The sequence below is a fragment of the Melanotaenia boesemani genome, chromosome 10, assembly GCF_017639745.1.
Source record: "Melanotaenia boesemani isolate fMelBoe1 chromosome 10, fMelBoe1.pri, whole genome shotgun sequence".
NCBI classification, from domain to species: Eukaryota; Metazoa; Chordata; class Actinopteri; order Atheriniformes; family Melanotaeniidae; genus Melanotaenia; species Melanotaenia boesemani.
The window spans coordinates 34,626,087-34,645,259 of record NC_055691.1 but is presented as its reverse complement, the minus strand read 5'-3'; the positions used below and the strand labels follow the sequence as shown (position 1 = coordinate 34,645,259).

At 39.7% G+C, this 19,173-nt stretch overlaps 2 protein-coding genes across 8 annotated transcripts in view; both read right to left on the bottom strand.

Annotated features, from left to right (window-relative positions):
• The window catches only part of mical3a (microtubule associated monooxygenase, calponin and LIM domain containing 3a), an 84,121-nt gene extending 68,798 nt beyond the window's left edge, over nt 1–15,323 (bottom strand). Inside the window, exon 1 of one of the 3 annotated variants that reach the window (XM_041996169.1) lies at nt 15,160–15,323. The gene's annotated coding sequence lies outside the window, so the exon portion shown is untranslated. The remainder of the gene's footprint in view (nt 1–15,159) is intronic. The other 2 variants (XM_041996170.1, XM_041996168.1) reach the window with 2 other exon arrangements.
• Nucleotides 15,324–16,465: 1,142 nt separating this feature from the next.
• The window catches only part of si:ch211-1e14.1 (UPF0606 protein KIAA1549), a 38,623-nt gene continuing 35,915 nt past the window's right edge, over nt 16,466–19,173 (bottom strand). For all 5 annotated transcript variants that reach the window (XM_041997608.1, XM_041997604.1, XM_041997605.1 and 2 more), the window contains one exon: nt 16,466–19,040. In XM_041997608.1, the coding sequence (XP_041853542.1) occupies nt 18,843–19,040 (198 nt within the window). In that variant the 3' untranslated portion in view covers nt 16,466–18,842. The remainder of the gene's footprint in view (nt 19,041–19,173) is intronic.

The window sequence follows — 19,173 nt, the reverse complement described above, 5'->3', positions numbered from 1 at the left end:
GTTAAGGTGGTTACAGGATGTACCCACACTGTAATTAAAAAGCTGTCTCACAGTTAAAAACACTGTGGCAAAGCCATGCGTGAGCGGTCTTAGTGGGATTTCTGATGTGCAGTCTCTGTGTACAAACAGGCAGCACGTAGTGCACTAATCAGCAGTGACACTCAGCACAGTGTACAACATACCAAAGAGCACTTTCTATTTTAATAATAATCCTGTGCAAAATCAACTGAAAAAGTGCAATAAGTGTGTGTTGGTGGGTGTGTCTTTGAGTGTGTGTGACTGTTCTTACGAAAATTTAAGCCAACTGAGGAGCTGGAGGGACTCACCTTGCCCCAACAGGCAGTCTGCTCAGATCACAGCACTCACCCTAAGACTGGCACAAACAAGACTTCAGACATGATCTGTTTCCATGGCAACAAGATTCTGGCCAATTTGAAAATTTTGCTAAGACGTAACGAAGCTTCTCACAAGCACCAGAAAAACATATCATACACATTTCAGCAATCCCAGATAAGTCAACCTCCAGTAAGAAAACATCTTTAATTTTCAGTTTAATTAAAGAAAAAATGCATACACCCTCAACACAAACTATAAACTGATTCTTTGATTCTGACATGTAAAAGGGGTGGAGATGTAAACTTTGGTCAGCAGGGTTCTGTCCCACCCATTCTGACAGCTCATAAATGGCTTTGTATCCTGTTTCCTCAGAGGAAATTCTAAATGGGAAATTTCCATTTAAATGAATCAAACATTAAGAACTACTGTGAGAAAAAAAAACATGCTAGACACAAGGACAAAGGGAAATGGATCATTGCATCCTAATTTTAATACGTGGTTTAATTGGATGAATAACATCACGCTATGAGGATAAACTCGTTGTGGCTGGAAGGCATTATGATGTAAATGTACCAGAGAACAAGAACATTAATCATATGCTGCACGCATTCCTCTTACAGTCTATGTAACAGATTTGTTTTAGGCACGTCACAGGTCTAGTTAGGGCCTATAGTCACCTTTAAGTCATGTTTGTACCTTTTCATAACAAAGCTGAGGCGTTAGCTGATAAAAAAAAGATAGGGTGTGAGTTAACTGTTCATTCTTTGTTTGAGGTGTACAAAACTAGCAAATAAATAGGTGGTGTGCAAAATTGTTTCCTTGTGGCATCATCAAGCAAAGGAAAAAAAGTCTGGGCAATAAGTGAACCATTAGTTGATGAGCTGTGTTTTCCGTAAGAGAGAACATTTTCCTCTGGGCTTTGTTACGTTGAAGACCCTCAAAATTCTCACAATGTAATATGACACAAAATGAGTAAAGATAAACACAAAAATATACAACAGATTCATGAAGAGAACTCAATGTCAGTGGTTGTTTCGGGGATTATCGAGCAGTTGTTGTAACTGCATGACGTCCAGGTGGTTTGGTTCACTTGTGTGCAGTGTGAAAGCAAACCAAACCAAATAAAGGTGTGAATTATTTTTGGAATCCCTCCAGACTATCCTGGTGTGAATACACACTTAGGTTGTTGATAACCACAACTTTAGTTTTAATCTCCAGTCTTTAAGATATGCATTCATTCATTCATGAATGAATGAATTAATTAATTTTCTGAACCGCTTAGTCCTTTAAGGGTTGCAGGTAAGCTTTACAGGTCACCAGTCCATCGCAGGGCCAACACATAGGGGACAAACAACCACTCACACACACATTCACTCCTAGGGAGAATTTAGAGTTATCAGTTAACCTAACATGCATGTCTTTGGACGGTGGGAGGAAGCCGAAGTACCAGGAGAGACACAACGGGAGAACATGCAAACTCCACACAGAAACTCCAACGCTCTCAAGGTTCGAACCTCCATCCAGCCGAGATTCGAACCGGTGACCTTCTTGCTGTGAGACTGCATTGAGGCTGCGGTGTTAACCACCACACCACCGTATACCTTATATAGCGATCAGGGGTGTCAAACCCATGTTAGTTCATGAGGCAACATACAGCGCAATTTAACCTCAAGTGGGCCAGACCAGTAAGACCAGTAACTGAACTATTCCCTTAGAAAACATGATGAACAACTTGAAACTTCTTCAGGAAAATAAGTGCATTTTCAACAATACTTTGCCTCAGTTTATTATTTACATGTAGATAACAACTTACAAATCAAAATGGACTGACAAAACATCTGTGGAACCAAAAATATATTTCACATTATGATTAGAATAATTGCCTAAAGTTATAAGTTCTCTAAGGTTATTTACATACCTGTACATTTCCATGTCTATGTAGTGCAGTTTATGTCTTGTATATCATTTTGTTATTCACTAAATTCCTCCTGCAGACCAGATTTGGCCTCCGAGCTATATGTTTGACACTCCTGATACTTATACTCTGTAGTGTAAGCTCCTCTTTGATTTTAAGAAGTACTACATTCAGTGCTTTTCATAGTGTTTGATGAAGTAGCTTTTTATCATATACCAAAGGGAAATGATGTTTGATGGTGACGAAAGCTGAATTTTAATTGTTTCTTGCCCTTGACTGCAAAGATGCAGCTTTTGTCTTCTTTGTTGAATGATATATGGGAAACTTAAAATGCCAAAAAAAACTAAATATGAACACAAGGGTTTCCTTTCTCTGCTTCCATTTTGCATTTTAATTGCAGCTCCTACAGTATGAGCAGATGTTGACTCAGTAATTCCACAACAGGGTGAGGTCACAGTGTCTGTAGAGCCTTGAACATGATACAGAGCGGCCATGATGGTCACGTTCTGCAGCTAACAGGACTGGAGTCTTTTACCAGCACCAGAACCTTGATATCTTTTTTGATAGTGCTTTTAAATTTAACAAACATATATCTTCTGTTGTCAAGTTTCTCTCAGTTGTGTCGTCGCCTAAGGTGAAACCATACATCCCTGTAATCCAGTTAATTTATTTCTTCTTTATATAATGGGTTGGATCAGTCCTCCATCCACCAGCTACAGATGGTCCAGAATGTTTGTCTGGAACCAGAAGACAGGACCATGTAACCCCTGTACTGGCTCTCCTCCACTGTCTTCCTGTCAATTATAGGATCCAGTTTAAGATTTTAATGTTTGTTTTTAAGTGGCAGAATGGTTTGGCACACCCTTACCTTTCAGAGCTTTTAACTGTGCATATCTCAATCAGAGAAACACATTCCTAAAAATTGGCTGTTTTTAGTTGTACCAAGAACCCGTGTAAAGACAAAAGGCGACACAGCCTTTTCTGTAGCTGGGCCAAGGCTCTGGAACGCTCATCCCCATCATTTCACATTGGCACAAATGATTAAGCATTTTAAATCTCTTTTAAAGACACAGCTATTTGCACTGCTTTTAATACAGTTGTTGGAAAGTAATTTGTTTTTATCTTCTGGCCGTGTTTTTAGGTGCTATTTTATCCTATTCCTATGAATTTGTTGTTTTTTTTTTTGTATTGTTTTGGTTTTTTACCTTACCTTACATTTATTCTTATTCTATTATACTATCAGACTGTAGATTTGTATAGCACTTTGGGTAGTTTGTGTTTTGAACTTGACTTTGACAAACACTGCCTAAAGACAGAAACCATTACGTGTTACACTGAGACCATACAGCTTCACAAATGGATGCACACATACGTGTAACACATCTGTATTCATGCGTAACCAGTACATGCTCTATACACAAAGACACACTGTTGCGTCTTTGCTTTGTGTGAGCTGTTATCAGCTAGTTTTGTTGCTGGAGGCTGAGCATGACAGCAAGAAACTAGGTTTTAAAAAAGAAGAAAAAGGTGTATATCTGATTTATGTAATAGTCTGACACCAAAGCAAAAGCTGATGTCCACATACTGACAGATTCAGGTTAATGACACAGGTCAGAAGTGACAGATTGGATGAAGTTGTCAATGAATCTCCAGGCACAATCCATTAATGGTGTCTAATAGCAGCAAATTGATTTCACTCCAATTAGACATGAGTTATACACCCAGGGCAGATTGATTCTCAGATGTCACTCTTTTGCTGGTTTATTTGTAATTACATAAGTTGTGATGGTGACGTATGTTTCATTCATACATCCATGCTGTACCTGCTTCTTCTGCTGACTTCTACTATGTATGGCTCACTGCTCCCTTCTTCTAAATTCTCACAGTCTATTTTATCAAACCAGATTCCTGGCCAACGCAGTGTTTAAAGAGAGCAGTCGTCTGCAGCTGTTCAAATATTGTGACACATGATCTCCCCCTGGCACAAAGAGTGCTTGTAATGAACAACCAGGACACAAAGACTGGAAGAACAAGGATCCCATCCCTTGGGCTCGTCCTCAACTCTCAACTGCATAGCCTCACAGCAGTGTTTTTATTGTGAGTTCTGATGCACTTCATGCAGAGCAGCTTCCTTTGCCCTCCAAGCATAATCCACATGAAAAGAAACACACGACTGCTGTTGAAAGTTCACCACCAACAATCATGTAAAACAAACATCAGGAAATCAGAGAAGTATTGTCTGCATAAAATCACATGGTTTGAAAATAAGACCTCAAGCTGTGGTTTTTAGACCAATGTCTTTACATGGGAAGATAAAGTAATCATTATATCTACTACAAGAACAAAGCTGCTTTTGTTCTGTTTTTCCCCTGGTTTTTTACTTCTTAAGAAGACATAAAAAGCCTTTTATTCTTAATGCTACCAGCACTTGTGATCTGTGTGCTGAGCGACTTTTATCAGATAAAGCATTAGGTTTAACCCACATCTTATTTCTAAATCCTACTGTCATTACCTACAGCTAACAGATTCTGAGGAATTTTCTGGGGCAAAATGATGACTGTTACTCAGACTGGACTGACAGAAATTCAAAGTTCACCAGTAAAAGGATCCAGCACCCTCATAGCATTATTGATGCCAACAGACACATGATCTGTCCTGTAAAGTGCAATGAGACAAGACTAGCCTAAAGCCTGACATGCAGAGCTATGTTAAGGGAAGTAGTCTTTTGAGCTAAATGCTAAAATCAGTAGTGCACTGATGTTGTGCTAATAATATGCTAATGTTAGCTAAATGGTTACAAAATAATGATATTAATTAAATGTTTGGTGAGCATTCAACATACTAGCTAAATGCTAAGCTGATGCTAGATTAATGCAAACTAAGCACTTAGCATAATGGTAAATGCTAATTTCAATATGCTAATATGAGCAAAATACAATGCTTTTACTGAGATCTGATGCAAAAACAGTTTTGATTCAGATATTATGGACAGGGTGGAGAGTTGGCCACATGACTTGAGATATTTGTGTGCTACTTGAATAAGCTACATACTTTTTATGCTGCACCTTTACTCTTATTACCTTCAGAAGGAAATTTGTGCTCCACCCCAACAAATTTGTTTGACAGCTTTAAGGCTCATTTATGCTCCCTTTAAATATGCAGAAAGTTACATGCAAGTAACATTGTCATTGCCCACATACTCCATGCATTACATTGGCATCATTGTTTGACAATGAATTCACTTGATGGCAGTGCATCTCAAAGTTCTGATGTCATTTTCAGACAAAGGCAAATGTGGCAAGAATGGAGGAGGTCATGCTAACGTACAGTCTCAGAAAGAGGCATGAAAAGGGCAGAGCAGGAGACAGCAGAAGACTGTGCGGCCATTAACCAAAAATGTGGCTTCTTCTTTGTTCCTTTAGCTTGTAGCATGTGAGCTATGCTTTGCAACACTGCCCCCATGGTTCTGAATGGTACTGCTCTGTTTGCTACGTCTGACTGTGCACCTTAAATTTAAGCTGAAAGCTGAAAATGCACCAAAAATATGCACATAAAAGATTCAGAAGAAGGACAGAAGGCTCCATTTGCATGCTAATGCATATTTAGCATATAAATGAGCATTAAGGCTGCATCCATTGTGAGATGGAACGGATTTTGTTTAGTATTTTGTAAAGATGGAAATGTTTTAAAAAATGTATGGACCCACACAAAACTACAAAAAAACTTGTTGTATGTGTCAGGCCTGTATGTGCTGCAGTAACACTGCCACAGAAACTCATCAAAAGCAGAGAATAAGGCATAGAGCATAAAGATAAACACCTGTGATCTAAATAAACTTATGAAGAGAAATATGGTAGAGAATTGAATCTAATGAAGACATTTGTGTTGAGCAGAATAAGTTGCTGAAACAGCCATGCTCAGTAGCTTCCGCAGCATCGTTGTTGAAGGTGATGGAAGGCTTGTACAGGAGGGATTATGGAATCATCGGTTTAGGAAAGATGCATATATGTTGTTAACATGAAAACAAACAATATAGTTTTCATATTAATACACTTTGGAATATGGTTTTCAAAATTTGTATTTTCTTGTTCACAAAACACAGATTCCATGTGGCTGAAACATCCAAACCATTAAAAAACTTCAGCAGATACACCAAACAAACTCACAGCCCAATTTAGCTTACTGGGTAATGAAAAACAGATATGTACAAAATGTCATTCCTAAATTAATGTAAAAGAGATGAGAAAATCACCTCGGAATTCAGCTATTCTCATAATCCCAGAGCTGAACCAGGAGCTCATTTAAGAGGCCTTTCATGGAGTGTGTCATGGCCACTTTTTTTGCACAGCCTGATACAGCCTTAGCTCATCATGAGGTCTTTGGTGAAGCAGGGACGCAACCTCTACTGACCATACATACACAAGATTTTAAATAAACAGCACCATATAAAATACATAAATGCATGTCAGGCTTTGTTTTTTTTTTCTGCTCAGTCTGAAGACCATGTGATGATGTTCACTGTCATCATCAGACGGGACAGTTCAGATTATTAGCTAGCTTTTTAAATATCGCCCCCTCAAACTTTATAACAATAGGCCTATGTTTGAAAGTACCACATATTCCAAATGAGGAACAAATGTCTTCATACAAATCTAATTTGTCCTTTTGTTTGTTTTTCAGGGGGAAAGAAGATACCCAGCATATAGCTTGAACAGGCAGCCATTGCAGTGGCACACATACAAACAAACCTCTGCATTTAATTTTTCTCAGGTAAGGCCTGAGCGTGTCTGTCTGAGGATTAGAAGATGTGCTCATGCGCATGTGAGAGTGACTCACATTTGGCTTGTAGCTCTCATCCTGACATCAGCTCAGATCTGTGACCTCACGTCTTTGTTTTCTCTCCATCACGCCCCCTTATTTCTGTAAACTGTGGAGCTTATTATTTACAGATGAAGGGGAAGGTTTCTGGTATTGCCTCCTAAAGAAATTCCAACTTTGAAGAATTATTCCACTGAGTCATTTCAACATTTACACCAAATAAATTGGTGGAGAAATTAAACTTCCAAAACATTTCAAGGCAGATTAACTGAATATGCAGCACATGTCAAACAGAGGCAACACTGGCATGCAGCCAGACCGAATGCACAAAAATATAATTACAGTGTATATCTTGTAGACACAACTGGAAATTACCCAGAAGAACAACATCACTTAAGCCGGAGTAGGCATCCCATAATTTTCTCATCCAGTGAACAGTGACTTAGGCGACTATAAATCCTGTAGTAAAGTTTCCTCATCGTATGTTATGATATCTGATTTTCTTCTCAGTGCTTGAGTGACAGCCTGTCTGTGGCCAAACTGGGACAACCAGAAGCAGGTACGTTGAGATTTTTACAGATAAATGTTATAGTTCTCACCTCACTAAGGAGAAATCTACTGAGAGCAAGAACAAAAAACACAGTCTAGCCAAGAGTCCTTAACAACTCTCAGTAAGACTTTACACACAGCAAAGGGAAAGAAGATTCCCACAGTCCATGCGGCAGGTTGGCTGCAGCTCAAATGGTTCAAGGTAGTGCAGAGAAGAGGTTTATGAAAATGGAATGAACATTATTTTCTGTTCAATCCCTCCTGTTCTCCTGCTGAGCGCCGCTCATGCCCAGTTCTCTGTCTGTCCGAGTGTCCCACTGGAATCCCCATCCTGTCAGACAGCCTTGCTTTAATCAGGGACTTTTTATGTCTGCAGAATAAATTTCCACAACAACTGTTCTCTGACAAGTCTATGCACAAGCCCACTAGTCCATTGTGTCATTTAGGATGGTTACTAGGTTACCTAAGTATTTGTTTTGCACTGTTGTGATGAAGAGGCCCAGTTCAAGACTCAGAGAGAGACAGAAAAGTCAGATTAGATTTAAAAAGAAAAAAGATGATTTCCTAAAAAAAAACAATAACAAAAAACAAACCAAAAAAAACCACAATATCTGGATGCAATGAATAAGGTTGCAAGTGACCTCATTTTTAGAATTTCTCCTAATTCAGTGTGGGTATTTTTGGGGGTATGTTTTTAATTAAAAAATGTAACCTGACAAAAAAGTATTTTTTTTAATTTAAACAGTTAACTTTCACTTTTGTTAGCAGTGTGTTTGTAATATCAAATCTCTCTATTACAACTAGCACATGACCAGAAATTGCTGTTATTAGCTGGGAGAAGCTGTGTCTGTCTGTCAGTCTGAAAGTTGGTCCCAGTCTGGGAGAACAGGTGCAGCGAAGACCTAAGTCAAGTTTGGACTCTGCCCCATCTCTTTCTCTCTTTCTCTCGTTCTCTCTCTCTGTGCATTTATTAGTCATCCGTCTGAATGTGTGTTGGATCTATTTATGAATTTCTGCCCTCGAGTCTGACCTCGTGCCATCACCCCCCTGCCTGTCTATGTGTAGAGGTGAGAAACTTGCTCCTAAGTATCTTGTTTTCCACCTCTCTGCTGACCAACTTCAGCAGTTTGCTTGTCCACCTGTCCTCATATAAAGGTTGGTTCATAATGATGAAACAGACAGACAAGAATCAATCCTGTCACGCCTTGAAAAATTCCTGCTAACATGTCAGCATGAAAAGCATTTAACATGTATGTAAAGCTGTGTTCGTTGCTTGTTTTTTCTTGGTTTGTTTGTTTGGTTGATGTTATTTATGCTTTTTGCTTTTCACCCTTGGGACAAGAAGCAAACTCAGCCTTGACAAATTACTAGCAGAATACAACGTGGTCAATAATCACAAATTACTTCATTTCTTTACATCCATCAGATGCACAGCAGCTAATATTTTCCACACCTGTCTTAAATTCAGTTAGTTTTCATCGTGTGATTTGGTCTTTACTTTTTCCTGGTTTATCTACAGTACAATCTGTGGAGTGGATTTCCCCTTCACACTGATGATGATACATTTATCTCTATACTTCCTAAGTATTATCGGGTAGCTTTTGTATCCAAACTAGCCTGCAGACAGAAGTAAAATGACTGCGTTGTTGATGGAGTCTGAAAGGGCTGCCTAGTACTGTAACACCAAATGTTCTGGTCTGATGAGGATACGTTAAACATTTGCTCTCTTATTTTGCATAAATTAACATGGTTGCTTCCACAAAAAGTGAGAAAATAGTGTTATTTATTTGGTTACAAACATTAGACTTCAATTGTGGAAATGATCCATCTGATTCTGTGACATGCATGCACATAAAATATGTTTAACCTGCTGCAAACCAAATTTCAGGTTAGTTGTTGTTGGGGCATTATAGACACACATATACACAAAAGCTGCTGTTATTAAAGCCGTCTACATTTGTGGCCAAGTCTGTGTTAAAGTGTGTTGAAGTGTGTGCTGACCAAGACACAAAAGACAATAAACTGTTCAACCCCACATCAAAGAAACTCTCAGTTAAAGAAAGAAAAGTGTTAATTCCATTTCATGAGGTCTTGTAGGTCCCTCTATCCCATCACCAGTCATGGCACTAACACCAAAAATAGTCCAGGGTGATACAAAATCATGCAATAGCCTGTTTTTGTGTCCTTTAAAACAATAGCAGATTTGTCCCTTTTCCCAGTTGCCATTATGTGTGGATATTTTCCTCTTATGAATGTGGTTTTCCTAACCAGTGGTGCCACGGACTGGCATGGGGCCTTTAAGCACGCGTTACCAGAAAAAAGAAGAAGAAAAAAAAAAGAAAGAGGGCTTGGTGATCCTGGTTTTAGTCATCCAAATGTGCAGTTGCTGAGAATTTGCTTAATAATTAATATACAAATACAATTTTACAATATTAATTATCCTTTATGTGCTAATGACACCTCCCACAGCTAGCTGCACTCCGCGGTAAGCACAGCCAAGTTTGTTGCTCCGAGTGAACACTTTTACATTACCGCATTATCTTACATTTTATCTATTATTAATGTTAAATACTGATTGTTGCAGCTTCAATGAGAACAGTCAAATGTAGTTTCTAAGTTAGACAAACAAAAAACCAGAATTAATCTTAGGAAAGTAGCACATTTGCTTGAATTTAGCCAAATTTTCACCCTCAGTATATTTTTACATGTTTTATGTAATGCTGCTCTCTAGGACTGGCTGAAGCATGAAAAAGACAAGATTCTTATTTTTTTTCTTCTAATGACATCCATCGCAACAGCCAGATTAGAATGATATTTTTTATTTTTTGTAGAAATAAAACAATAAAAAGTCTTTGTTCCTCAGACATAATGACTCCGTGTTCACACCTCAGGTGAACTGTTTCACATCTGTGAAATTTTGGACACATGCACTTTATAATAGCTGCAGACATCTGCTTGTCATTCTTAAAAAAAAAAAAAAAAAACTAACATATTTTCACCTGGAATGAAACAAGCTATGTTACAAAGTAAATGAAAATATTTACCAGAGATCCACAAATGGACTCTTGTTAGTGTTTAATTGCACCCAAAGGAGCCACATTTCTCAGGCTGCACTCTCCTCCAACCTATTTAATGTTGCCTACATCTGAAACAAGTCAGAACGTTAAACAAGCAACGCAGAAGCAGCGGAACACACATTCATCAGCAAAGATCTACTGCAGCCACACTTCTCCAACATGGGATCTAATTACAACACATGTGCTTTTCTCTGTTACACCACCAAGAAAAAAAGCTCTTCAGTAACTGGTTGACATGTACAATTGTTCTCACATGAGGAGCTGCATACAGTAGCTAACGATATTTTTGGCCTGTGTGTTACTGTTTTAATAGTTATTATATCTGTTGTTGTTACAGAAACCTGATCCAGAAGTCAGACCTCATGGTCATATGGTGCCCATGTGTCTGCTGAACATCCAGCTCATAATTAAACATCGACCCACATTGTTGATAGCAAGCTTTTGCTTTGAGCCTAAGGAAAGGGACGTTTCTTTAAATGAAAAAATTTATTCTTAGCCTCTCTTCATTGGCTTCCCTCACTTTTAGAGCTGCAGATTTACTCGTGGTTTCCAAAGTCTCTAAGGGCAGAATGGGAAGCAGAACCTTCAGCTATCAGGCCCTTCTCTTATTGAACCAGCTCCCAGTTTGGTTTCAAGGCAGACACCCTCTCCACCTTTAAGATCACAGCTTAAAACCTTCCTTTTTTATAAATCTTATAGTCAGGGGTGGTTAGCCATCCCTTAGTTATGCCGCCATAGCTTAGAATGCTGACGTACGTCCCAGTTACTGAGCACTTCCTTCCCTTTTCTTCTTTATTTTCCATTTATAACTTCTGACAGTACTGACATCATTATCTTGTATTTCTTCTCTCTCAGCAGGTCTTCCTGGCTAAAAGTTGCAGTGTTGGTCTCTCTTTCCTGTCCTCTGACTGGTCGAGACAGATGGCTGTCCTACCTGAAGATCTTCCTTCCTGTTAAAAGGGAGTTTTTTTCCTTCCCAGTTGAGCCCATGCAGTTCAGGATCTGTTGGTTTTCCTTAGCTAGGTTGCTATTTATTAAGAACTGGCTTCTATGAACACTGGTTGGATGAACTGATTTGAGAGAGGATGCTGTTTTGAGTTGGCATTATACAAATAAAGCAAAATTGAATTGAATTAAACTGAATAGCCCCCTTAAACTTTGTTTTCTTCCCTACTGTCTCCTGACTTTCTTCAAGGCTTATGGCCACTATCTTTGCTTTAAGCATCAAAGTGGAGACGTTGACTTCATTCCTGCACGTTTATAAAAATCATGAGTGACTTTGAGGAGGGAGAGATTAAACAGCAACAGCATCTCTTGGCAGCTTAAATAAATACCACAAAAAATTGAATCAGTGTGTTGAGCAGAAGTTAGAAATACTAATATTATTCTTGTTACCTTTCATATTCATGTTGGCAAATATACAGATAAGAACTCGTGGATTTTGTGTTAGCAAAATTTACTGCCCCGAAAGATTTGGTTCAGCTCAGATTGTTAATGGAAACCATGTTTTACAATCAGCTCACATGAAAGTTAACATAGAAATGAATTTGTTTCAGTAAGTTTTCATGATCTCCCCTCCCTCTGTATTTATTCAGTTGTCCTTCAGTGGATGCTGAGCACAGCAGCCACTTCATTACGCTGATGCTTACTGATGATGTCAGCTAAACTCCATCTCCCATCTCAGTAGGAACAGAAAGTAAACAGCAGTAAAAGGCTGCTCGGCAAGATGGATTTTTCATAAATCACCCACAGAAGCAAGATACTATTCTTTAAATGACACTTGAATTTCTTCTTGGGAGAGATGCTGAGGATGTTTCCATGCAACATGAATCAAAAAGTTCTGGATTGTGCGGCTCTTCCCTGAATTCCACTGGATACATTTGCATGTTTTGTGATTATTTATGGAGCAATGTTTAGCTACAGCTTCTCCACCATCAGTCTGCAAGGATTGCAGTTAATATACTTTGTGCTGCAACAATAAAAATCTCTTCTATGTGTTTTAACAGCCAATATGTTAAATGACAAAAATGATAGAAAAAGTACTGTTTGGGATATTTTTGTAATCAACCGTGAAGCAGCAAAGAGCAACCAGACAAGACAAAATACACCCCTGTAGGGTCCATCTGCTCAGCAAAACAAAGCTATTAGAGAAATAATAGCTTAACAGGATTACCTGCTGATCATATTCCGGACAATTCACAACCAAATCCACCAATTCTGAAGCTCATATGGACATATAACAAATTTGGAATAGTCCTTTACTTCCCTTTCATGTCTGGCCCCTTGACATTTACTTTAGCATCTGTATTGTTCACTCATGTTTTGTGGTTCCCTGCAATCTGCAGTTCTGGCAGAAGATAAAGGAGGGCTGGACGTTTTCAGTGGTTTCACTCTCCTTCCCCACACACACGCCTGGCTTGTCCTGGCCTGCTGACCACTGCTGCTGACTGCAATGAAAAAAATCCAGAGGCTGTGATCTGTAGGACAGGCGTACAGGGAGATCCAGAGTCTGCCAGCAGAGATTAATGTTGTCAGAGGATCAGCTGTGGCATACCGGGAAGCTCTGTAAAGTTGAACAAAATGCCAAGGCTGCTGAACTATGTGCAGCCTTACTTTTACTTAAAAGGGTGTCTTCTTTTGGGTTTGAATTAAACTACAAAACTATGAGCAACAAAAAAATTAAATAAAAGATAGCAAAGCATTTCAAAATGACTCCCAAAACTTTCTGAGTTATAAAATCTGTCTTGGTTTTTAAGAAATAGATAGAAAAGCTTCCACTATTGTTCAGAAATAACAGATTCAGCCTTTTAATTTGGGTGTACCCTGTCTATTTTCTTCATTTTATGGTGATAATGCCATAGCCGCTCCGCCTTGTCTATTAAAGGCAAAATAATCATGTTTCACATCTGAACTTCTGTGGCTGAGGGGACAACAGTCCGGCCTGTGGAAGACGGCTGGCAGCAGCTGACAGGCAGGATCAGTGTCTGAAGTCGGAGCAGAGGGCAGCTGCTGAGCAAACGGTTATGAATGACAGCTATTCACCTCCCCCTTGAACATCACATGAGCATTGCCTCCTACTCTGCACAGTTCACTACACAATATCACACTGTGTCTTCTGATACAGTAGAGCCTGGTGGGGAGGGAGGGAGAAACAGATAACCCGCCTCTCTGACCTTGCTGACAGGGTCTGTCTACTGGTGACAAGAGGCAAAAGAGTTTGTGTAAGCATGAGTTACCTGACTTGATGCAGCACAGCGTAATGGTGCATCTAAAGCAGCCACTTTCCTTTTAAACTTGGATAAAATACAGTTCTGTACCATGCAGGAGAATGTAGGACAGCAGCAGCCACTGGATGAGAAATGCTTTCTTTACCCTACTTCAGCCTTCACATCTCTGTTCCACAGCTGCCTCTTCATCTGCTATGAAAACAGATGATGGTGGAAGTCCTCTCTGACAACGACCAGAGCGCACATGTAAGCAAAATGTAGCCTTCTCTTTGCAGTGTTCGTTTATGTCGCCTCGGCTGAGAAATCAACCTCTGATAACCTTGCCTCTCCACATTGCTGCGTTTCCAGAAGCCAACGTCAGACAGGGAAATGGGGAAATGACCCAATTACAAGGCAAAGATAACCTGCAATGGTTGGTTGAGGAGGAGCTGGAGGTTAAATGATATGAGAAGGTACCAATAGGGGAAGTGGTGGTGTTTAGAAAACAAAAACAAGCTGCAGACATCATCAGTAGGCTGGAAAAATTAAAGGGACAGCAAGATGTTCACGTTTATACAGCCAACTGAAAATCTCTAAAAGAAAGAAGTGACATCCTTGTGATAACAGTGTCAGTTGTGCCGTAGCTGGATACTGCAGAAGATGCTGCAATGTCACTGTGTGCCAAGTAGTCCTGCTGCCACTGATTCACACTGTACGCAGCAGCAGCAAAGCAGCAGCAGCAACAGCAGAAGCAGGTCTGATGCTGTGTAAGAGTGCACCATGCGGGGAATTGCATAATAGAAAAGCAATGGTGGTAAACAAGGAGGGCGAGGACCACATCCTCCCACAGCCAGACCACTGCAACAAATACATACAGCTGCTCTGGGTTCCACCGCAGGCTGTCAGCTGCTTGCTCGTTCATCATCTCCAAAACAAAGATTTCTGACAGTCTTTTAAAGGAGCAACACCTTCTATGGAGACCAAGTATGAACACAGAGAGATTCAGTGATGTACAGACACCACTCAAATCTCTGCAACTAGAGTGCAGCAAGTGCAGTTGGCCTCAAGAGAGCACATACCTTGGCGTAAAAAATAAACAGTGTGGAAGGACACCCTCTCTGCTCCTCTGGTTGAGAAACTCTCCTCATTGCATCTAGAAATTCCTGAGATGTGACTCTCGTTACACCCACTGTCACACACACACACACACACACACACACACACACACACACACACACATACACATACAAATACTCACAATGAAGAGCAAGTTGATATCAGTCTTCTCACAAGTGCCTCCAAAATCTGCAATGGGACCAGCGAAAAGGGCATAAATCCCCTTCTCTCATCTGTCAAAGGATTTCTGTCACACTCGTCCTCCTCCCTGCTCTGCTTGTCTTTCGTTCAGCGACAGACTGAAAGCTGGAGCAGCTGAAGACAGAGCGAGAGATCTGCAGTGCTGAAACTCTGTCAGTGTGCTAATGCCTCCTTCTCTGTGGTTCTCAGCTCCCTCCCACCCTCCTGGTTTTCTCCAAGGTCAGTGGGTAGAACTGCCGGCTTAACTCCTCCCTATGTAGACAATACCCTTCTACAAGCTGGACACCCTGGCAGTAATTACCATCATGATCCAGATTAACTCCTGGGTGTGCTCTTGTTGTGCTATGATGGGCCAAGCTGGACAACATGCAGACAGGATTACTGGCTGGGAGGCTGGGTGAGGGTAGGGGAAACATGACATAGGTATGAGAAAACTGGCTTAAGAGACATAAAGCTAACAGTACTATGAAGTATTTCAATGAATAGACATGAAATCTAAAGAAAAATCTGTAGAATGAAGAGTGTGATGGAGGAAATTAAGTCTGAATTTTAAGGGAATCAAGATAGTTAAGTTGCCATTATCACTTCTTGATGCAGATTGGGATGTGTGAAATAGTTTATCTCCTGCTCTCAAACAATCTCTGGTGCATGGCGGAAACTGGAAATAAAAAGAGGTTAAAAAGAAACACAACTGCAGTTTAAGAAGTGATCATCTGTTAATGGCTTTTTTTTACCAATACATTGTTTTTCATATTAGAGCTCTGAAAGAAATGCCATCATTTGGACTGGGGATGTTGACTTTATACATGTGTGTTATGTAAATCTGGCTGACTTGGTCAACCCCCTGTAGAGGCAGTTCAAGAGATTTGCTGAGCATTTAGCAGAATCACCCTGAGGCTTTAGATCCTGTGATGGGATGAACTAGAACTCAGCAAATGAGCAGGAAGTGCTTCTTCCACGACCACAACAAGATACATAAACCCATTAACATATATCTCTAATAGATCTTTCTATTACAAGGCTGCTTTCATTATTAGGTTGCATCATTTGCAGCAAAATTGAAGTAGCTTGTTTCCTTATAATGTACTGACACCTTCTGGTTATTTGTAGTAACTACAACAGCTACCAAAAGACTAGCTTGACATGGTAAGTGTGATTAGCTTCAAATGAACTGGGTCAATTAAACTCTAATTATAAATCTGATTTTGATAATGTTCATGTAAGCCAAAGACACATTACACATGGCCTCAGACAAATAACATCTTCTTTTGTATTTCAAGATTTTTAAACAACATGCCCCAAAACAAACAAACAAAAAAACCAAAACATACAATTAAACATGCAATAAGAATCAAATATAATGTTGGGCCAGCCAACAGATTGTTTTTACAATGTAGAAAAGTATTAAAAAGAAATAACAAAAATACACGTAACACAAAAACAACTGAAGATGGACACAAGATGTAGTTTCAGTACAGATCCAGGAGATGGAGGCATACAGTATGAGATTGATAACCCAAGACATGAACAAAGAGGTATGATGGAGAACCAGAAAATACCCTGTCACCATGACCACTGTGAAGTTAATATCACTTACTCATTTTACAAGTTGCTTTCAAAAGCAAGCACAACCCAACAGCCGTGTTACGGATATTTAGACTGTTTTTTGCTTTTTTCAGATTTGGGTGTCAAAGCCGGCATTTTGAGTCAAAAAGGCACATGGTATGGGGAGCAGAACATGTCATGGGGAGCTGAACATGTCATGGGGAGCAGAACATATCATGGGGAGCTGAACATGTCATGGGGAGCAGAACATGTCATGGGGAACTGAACATGTCATGGGGAGCTGAACATGTCATGGGGAGCAGAACATGTCATTGGGAGGAGAAATATGTCATGGGGAACTGAACATGTCATGGGGAGCAGAACATGTCATGGGGAACTGAACATGTCATTGGGAGCAGAACATGTCATGGGGAACTGAACATGTCATGGGGAGCAGAACATGAAATGGGGAGCAGAACACAGCATGGGGGAGCATGCTCAGGCCACATCTGCAGATGGTTTGAACTCATGGCCAAAAACCATGGCTTGTATAAATAACATTTATGATCTGTCACATGACACCGGTACACAATCCAAAAACATAATTCCAACCCTGCTTCAAAAATCCATATTTTTGTCTTTTATTTAACTTATATAATTGATCATTTCAGGCCCTAAAACTTCACAGAGTCGTGTTGGAGGATTATCATGTCAAAAGACAAATGTAACCTTTTTAAGTCTAAGTAGTACATAACTCAAGAGACATTTAGGGAAAACAAGAAATTTTAAAAAGCATAAAAATGAATGGTTGCAATAAAGCCTAAATGATCATTTTAGTAGTTTATTTCCTTTCCTCCTCATAAAAAAGGCAGAGCAAACTTTAAATACTGCATAAAAAAGGAGATGGTGGTGGTCCAGTAAAGAGTCAATACAGAAATGTGTTAAACAGAACACTAATTTACAGATCTTCCACATGACCTTTAAATGCATCTTTCTACTGATTTGTCTTCAAAGAATCTCTTTTTGAAAGACCTGAGCTGTACCAAGTAGTCTGCATACAGTGCATCAAGATACAACCAAATACTGAAATATACAGTACTAACTGTCCATAACTATCAAGTACGTATCATTATTTGTTTGTAAAACCTGCTTCTAAAACAATGTTTGAACAATTCGTAAAGGCAATTTTCTCCTGTTTGACTACATGTAAATGATCTGTTAAACATAAATAAAAATAAGGTACAACACAGGACTTCAACATGATAGAACCAGTAAGTATTGTAAGTTAATAAATCAAAAATATCACCGCAGACTAATGCTGTTTTTACTGCAATAAGAAAGGAACGAATAGGTAGTGTTGTTCCATGTAATTGTGAATTCATGCCTTACTCTGCCCTCTCTGTGGACTGGCTTGCTGGCTGTGAACGGAGATCTTACTCTAGGCTTGAACAGTAAATATGGTCAGCTGAACTATATCACAGTGTCAAGGCATAGCATGGCTCATCATGGCAGAAAGCAGATGTAGCACCTGGTGTAAAAAAGGTTAAGGATCTGTAAAAAAAAAAACAAAAGTAGTTGTAGTAATGAAACTAAGATGTTTCTTTAAAAGATGAGTCGGAGTGGGTTTCTATCTGTGAAGGCAACACAAAAATAACACTATGACATGGAATACTAAGTCTGAAGTAATGCAGTGAAATGTAAGTTGTCTCATTGGCGGTTATACAGTCGCCAAAAGTTGACTCTTTCCTGATCCTCACATGAAGTGCAGGATAGAAAACACGGAGAGTCTTTTTCCTCAGCTTCCGTCTAGCGTATACTGCTCATGTGGTCCTTCATTTCCTAACACTGTCTCTGAGTTGATCTAATTATTTTTCAGCCATTATATCATAATTTTTTTTTCACAATGTGCAGTCTAATTAGTTACAAATGTCACAAGCCTCCCCTTCACTTCAGTTTATTAGGACAATCTCTGCTGTACAGCTTCAGGGACTTCCATGGGAAGCATTGTCGGAGTAGGTGAAGCAGGCAGAAAAGGTCAATGACATGACTGGTTAGAGCTGGAAACCGGAAGCCAGGACTTCAGCTGTGGTAGCTGGGCACAGCTGCCTGTTTTTGGGACAGACGTAACAGCTCCTCTCTGATGGCCTTGATCAAGGAGGCAGAGGACTGGATGGGAGGTGACGTATCCAGGGGTGGAGGAGCTGTCAGATAGCTCACGCTTGCTGTGTCCAAGTGGGCAGGAGGTGCTGTGGACTCCCGGATTCCACTCCTATGCATCTGGAAGAGAGGAGGACAAAAAGTCAGGACAGTCCAGGAACTGAAGGCAGGTAGAAAGGGTGAATGGACAAAAAAAAATGAGATCAAATAAGAAAAAAATAGAAATGAATGCAAAATGAATATCAAGTTAAAA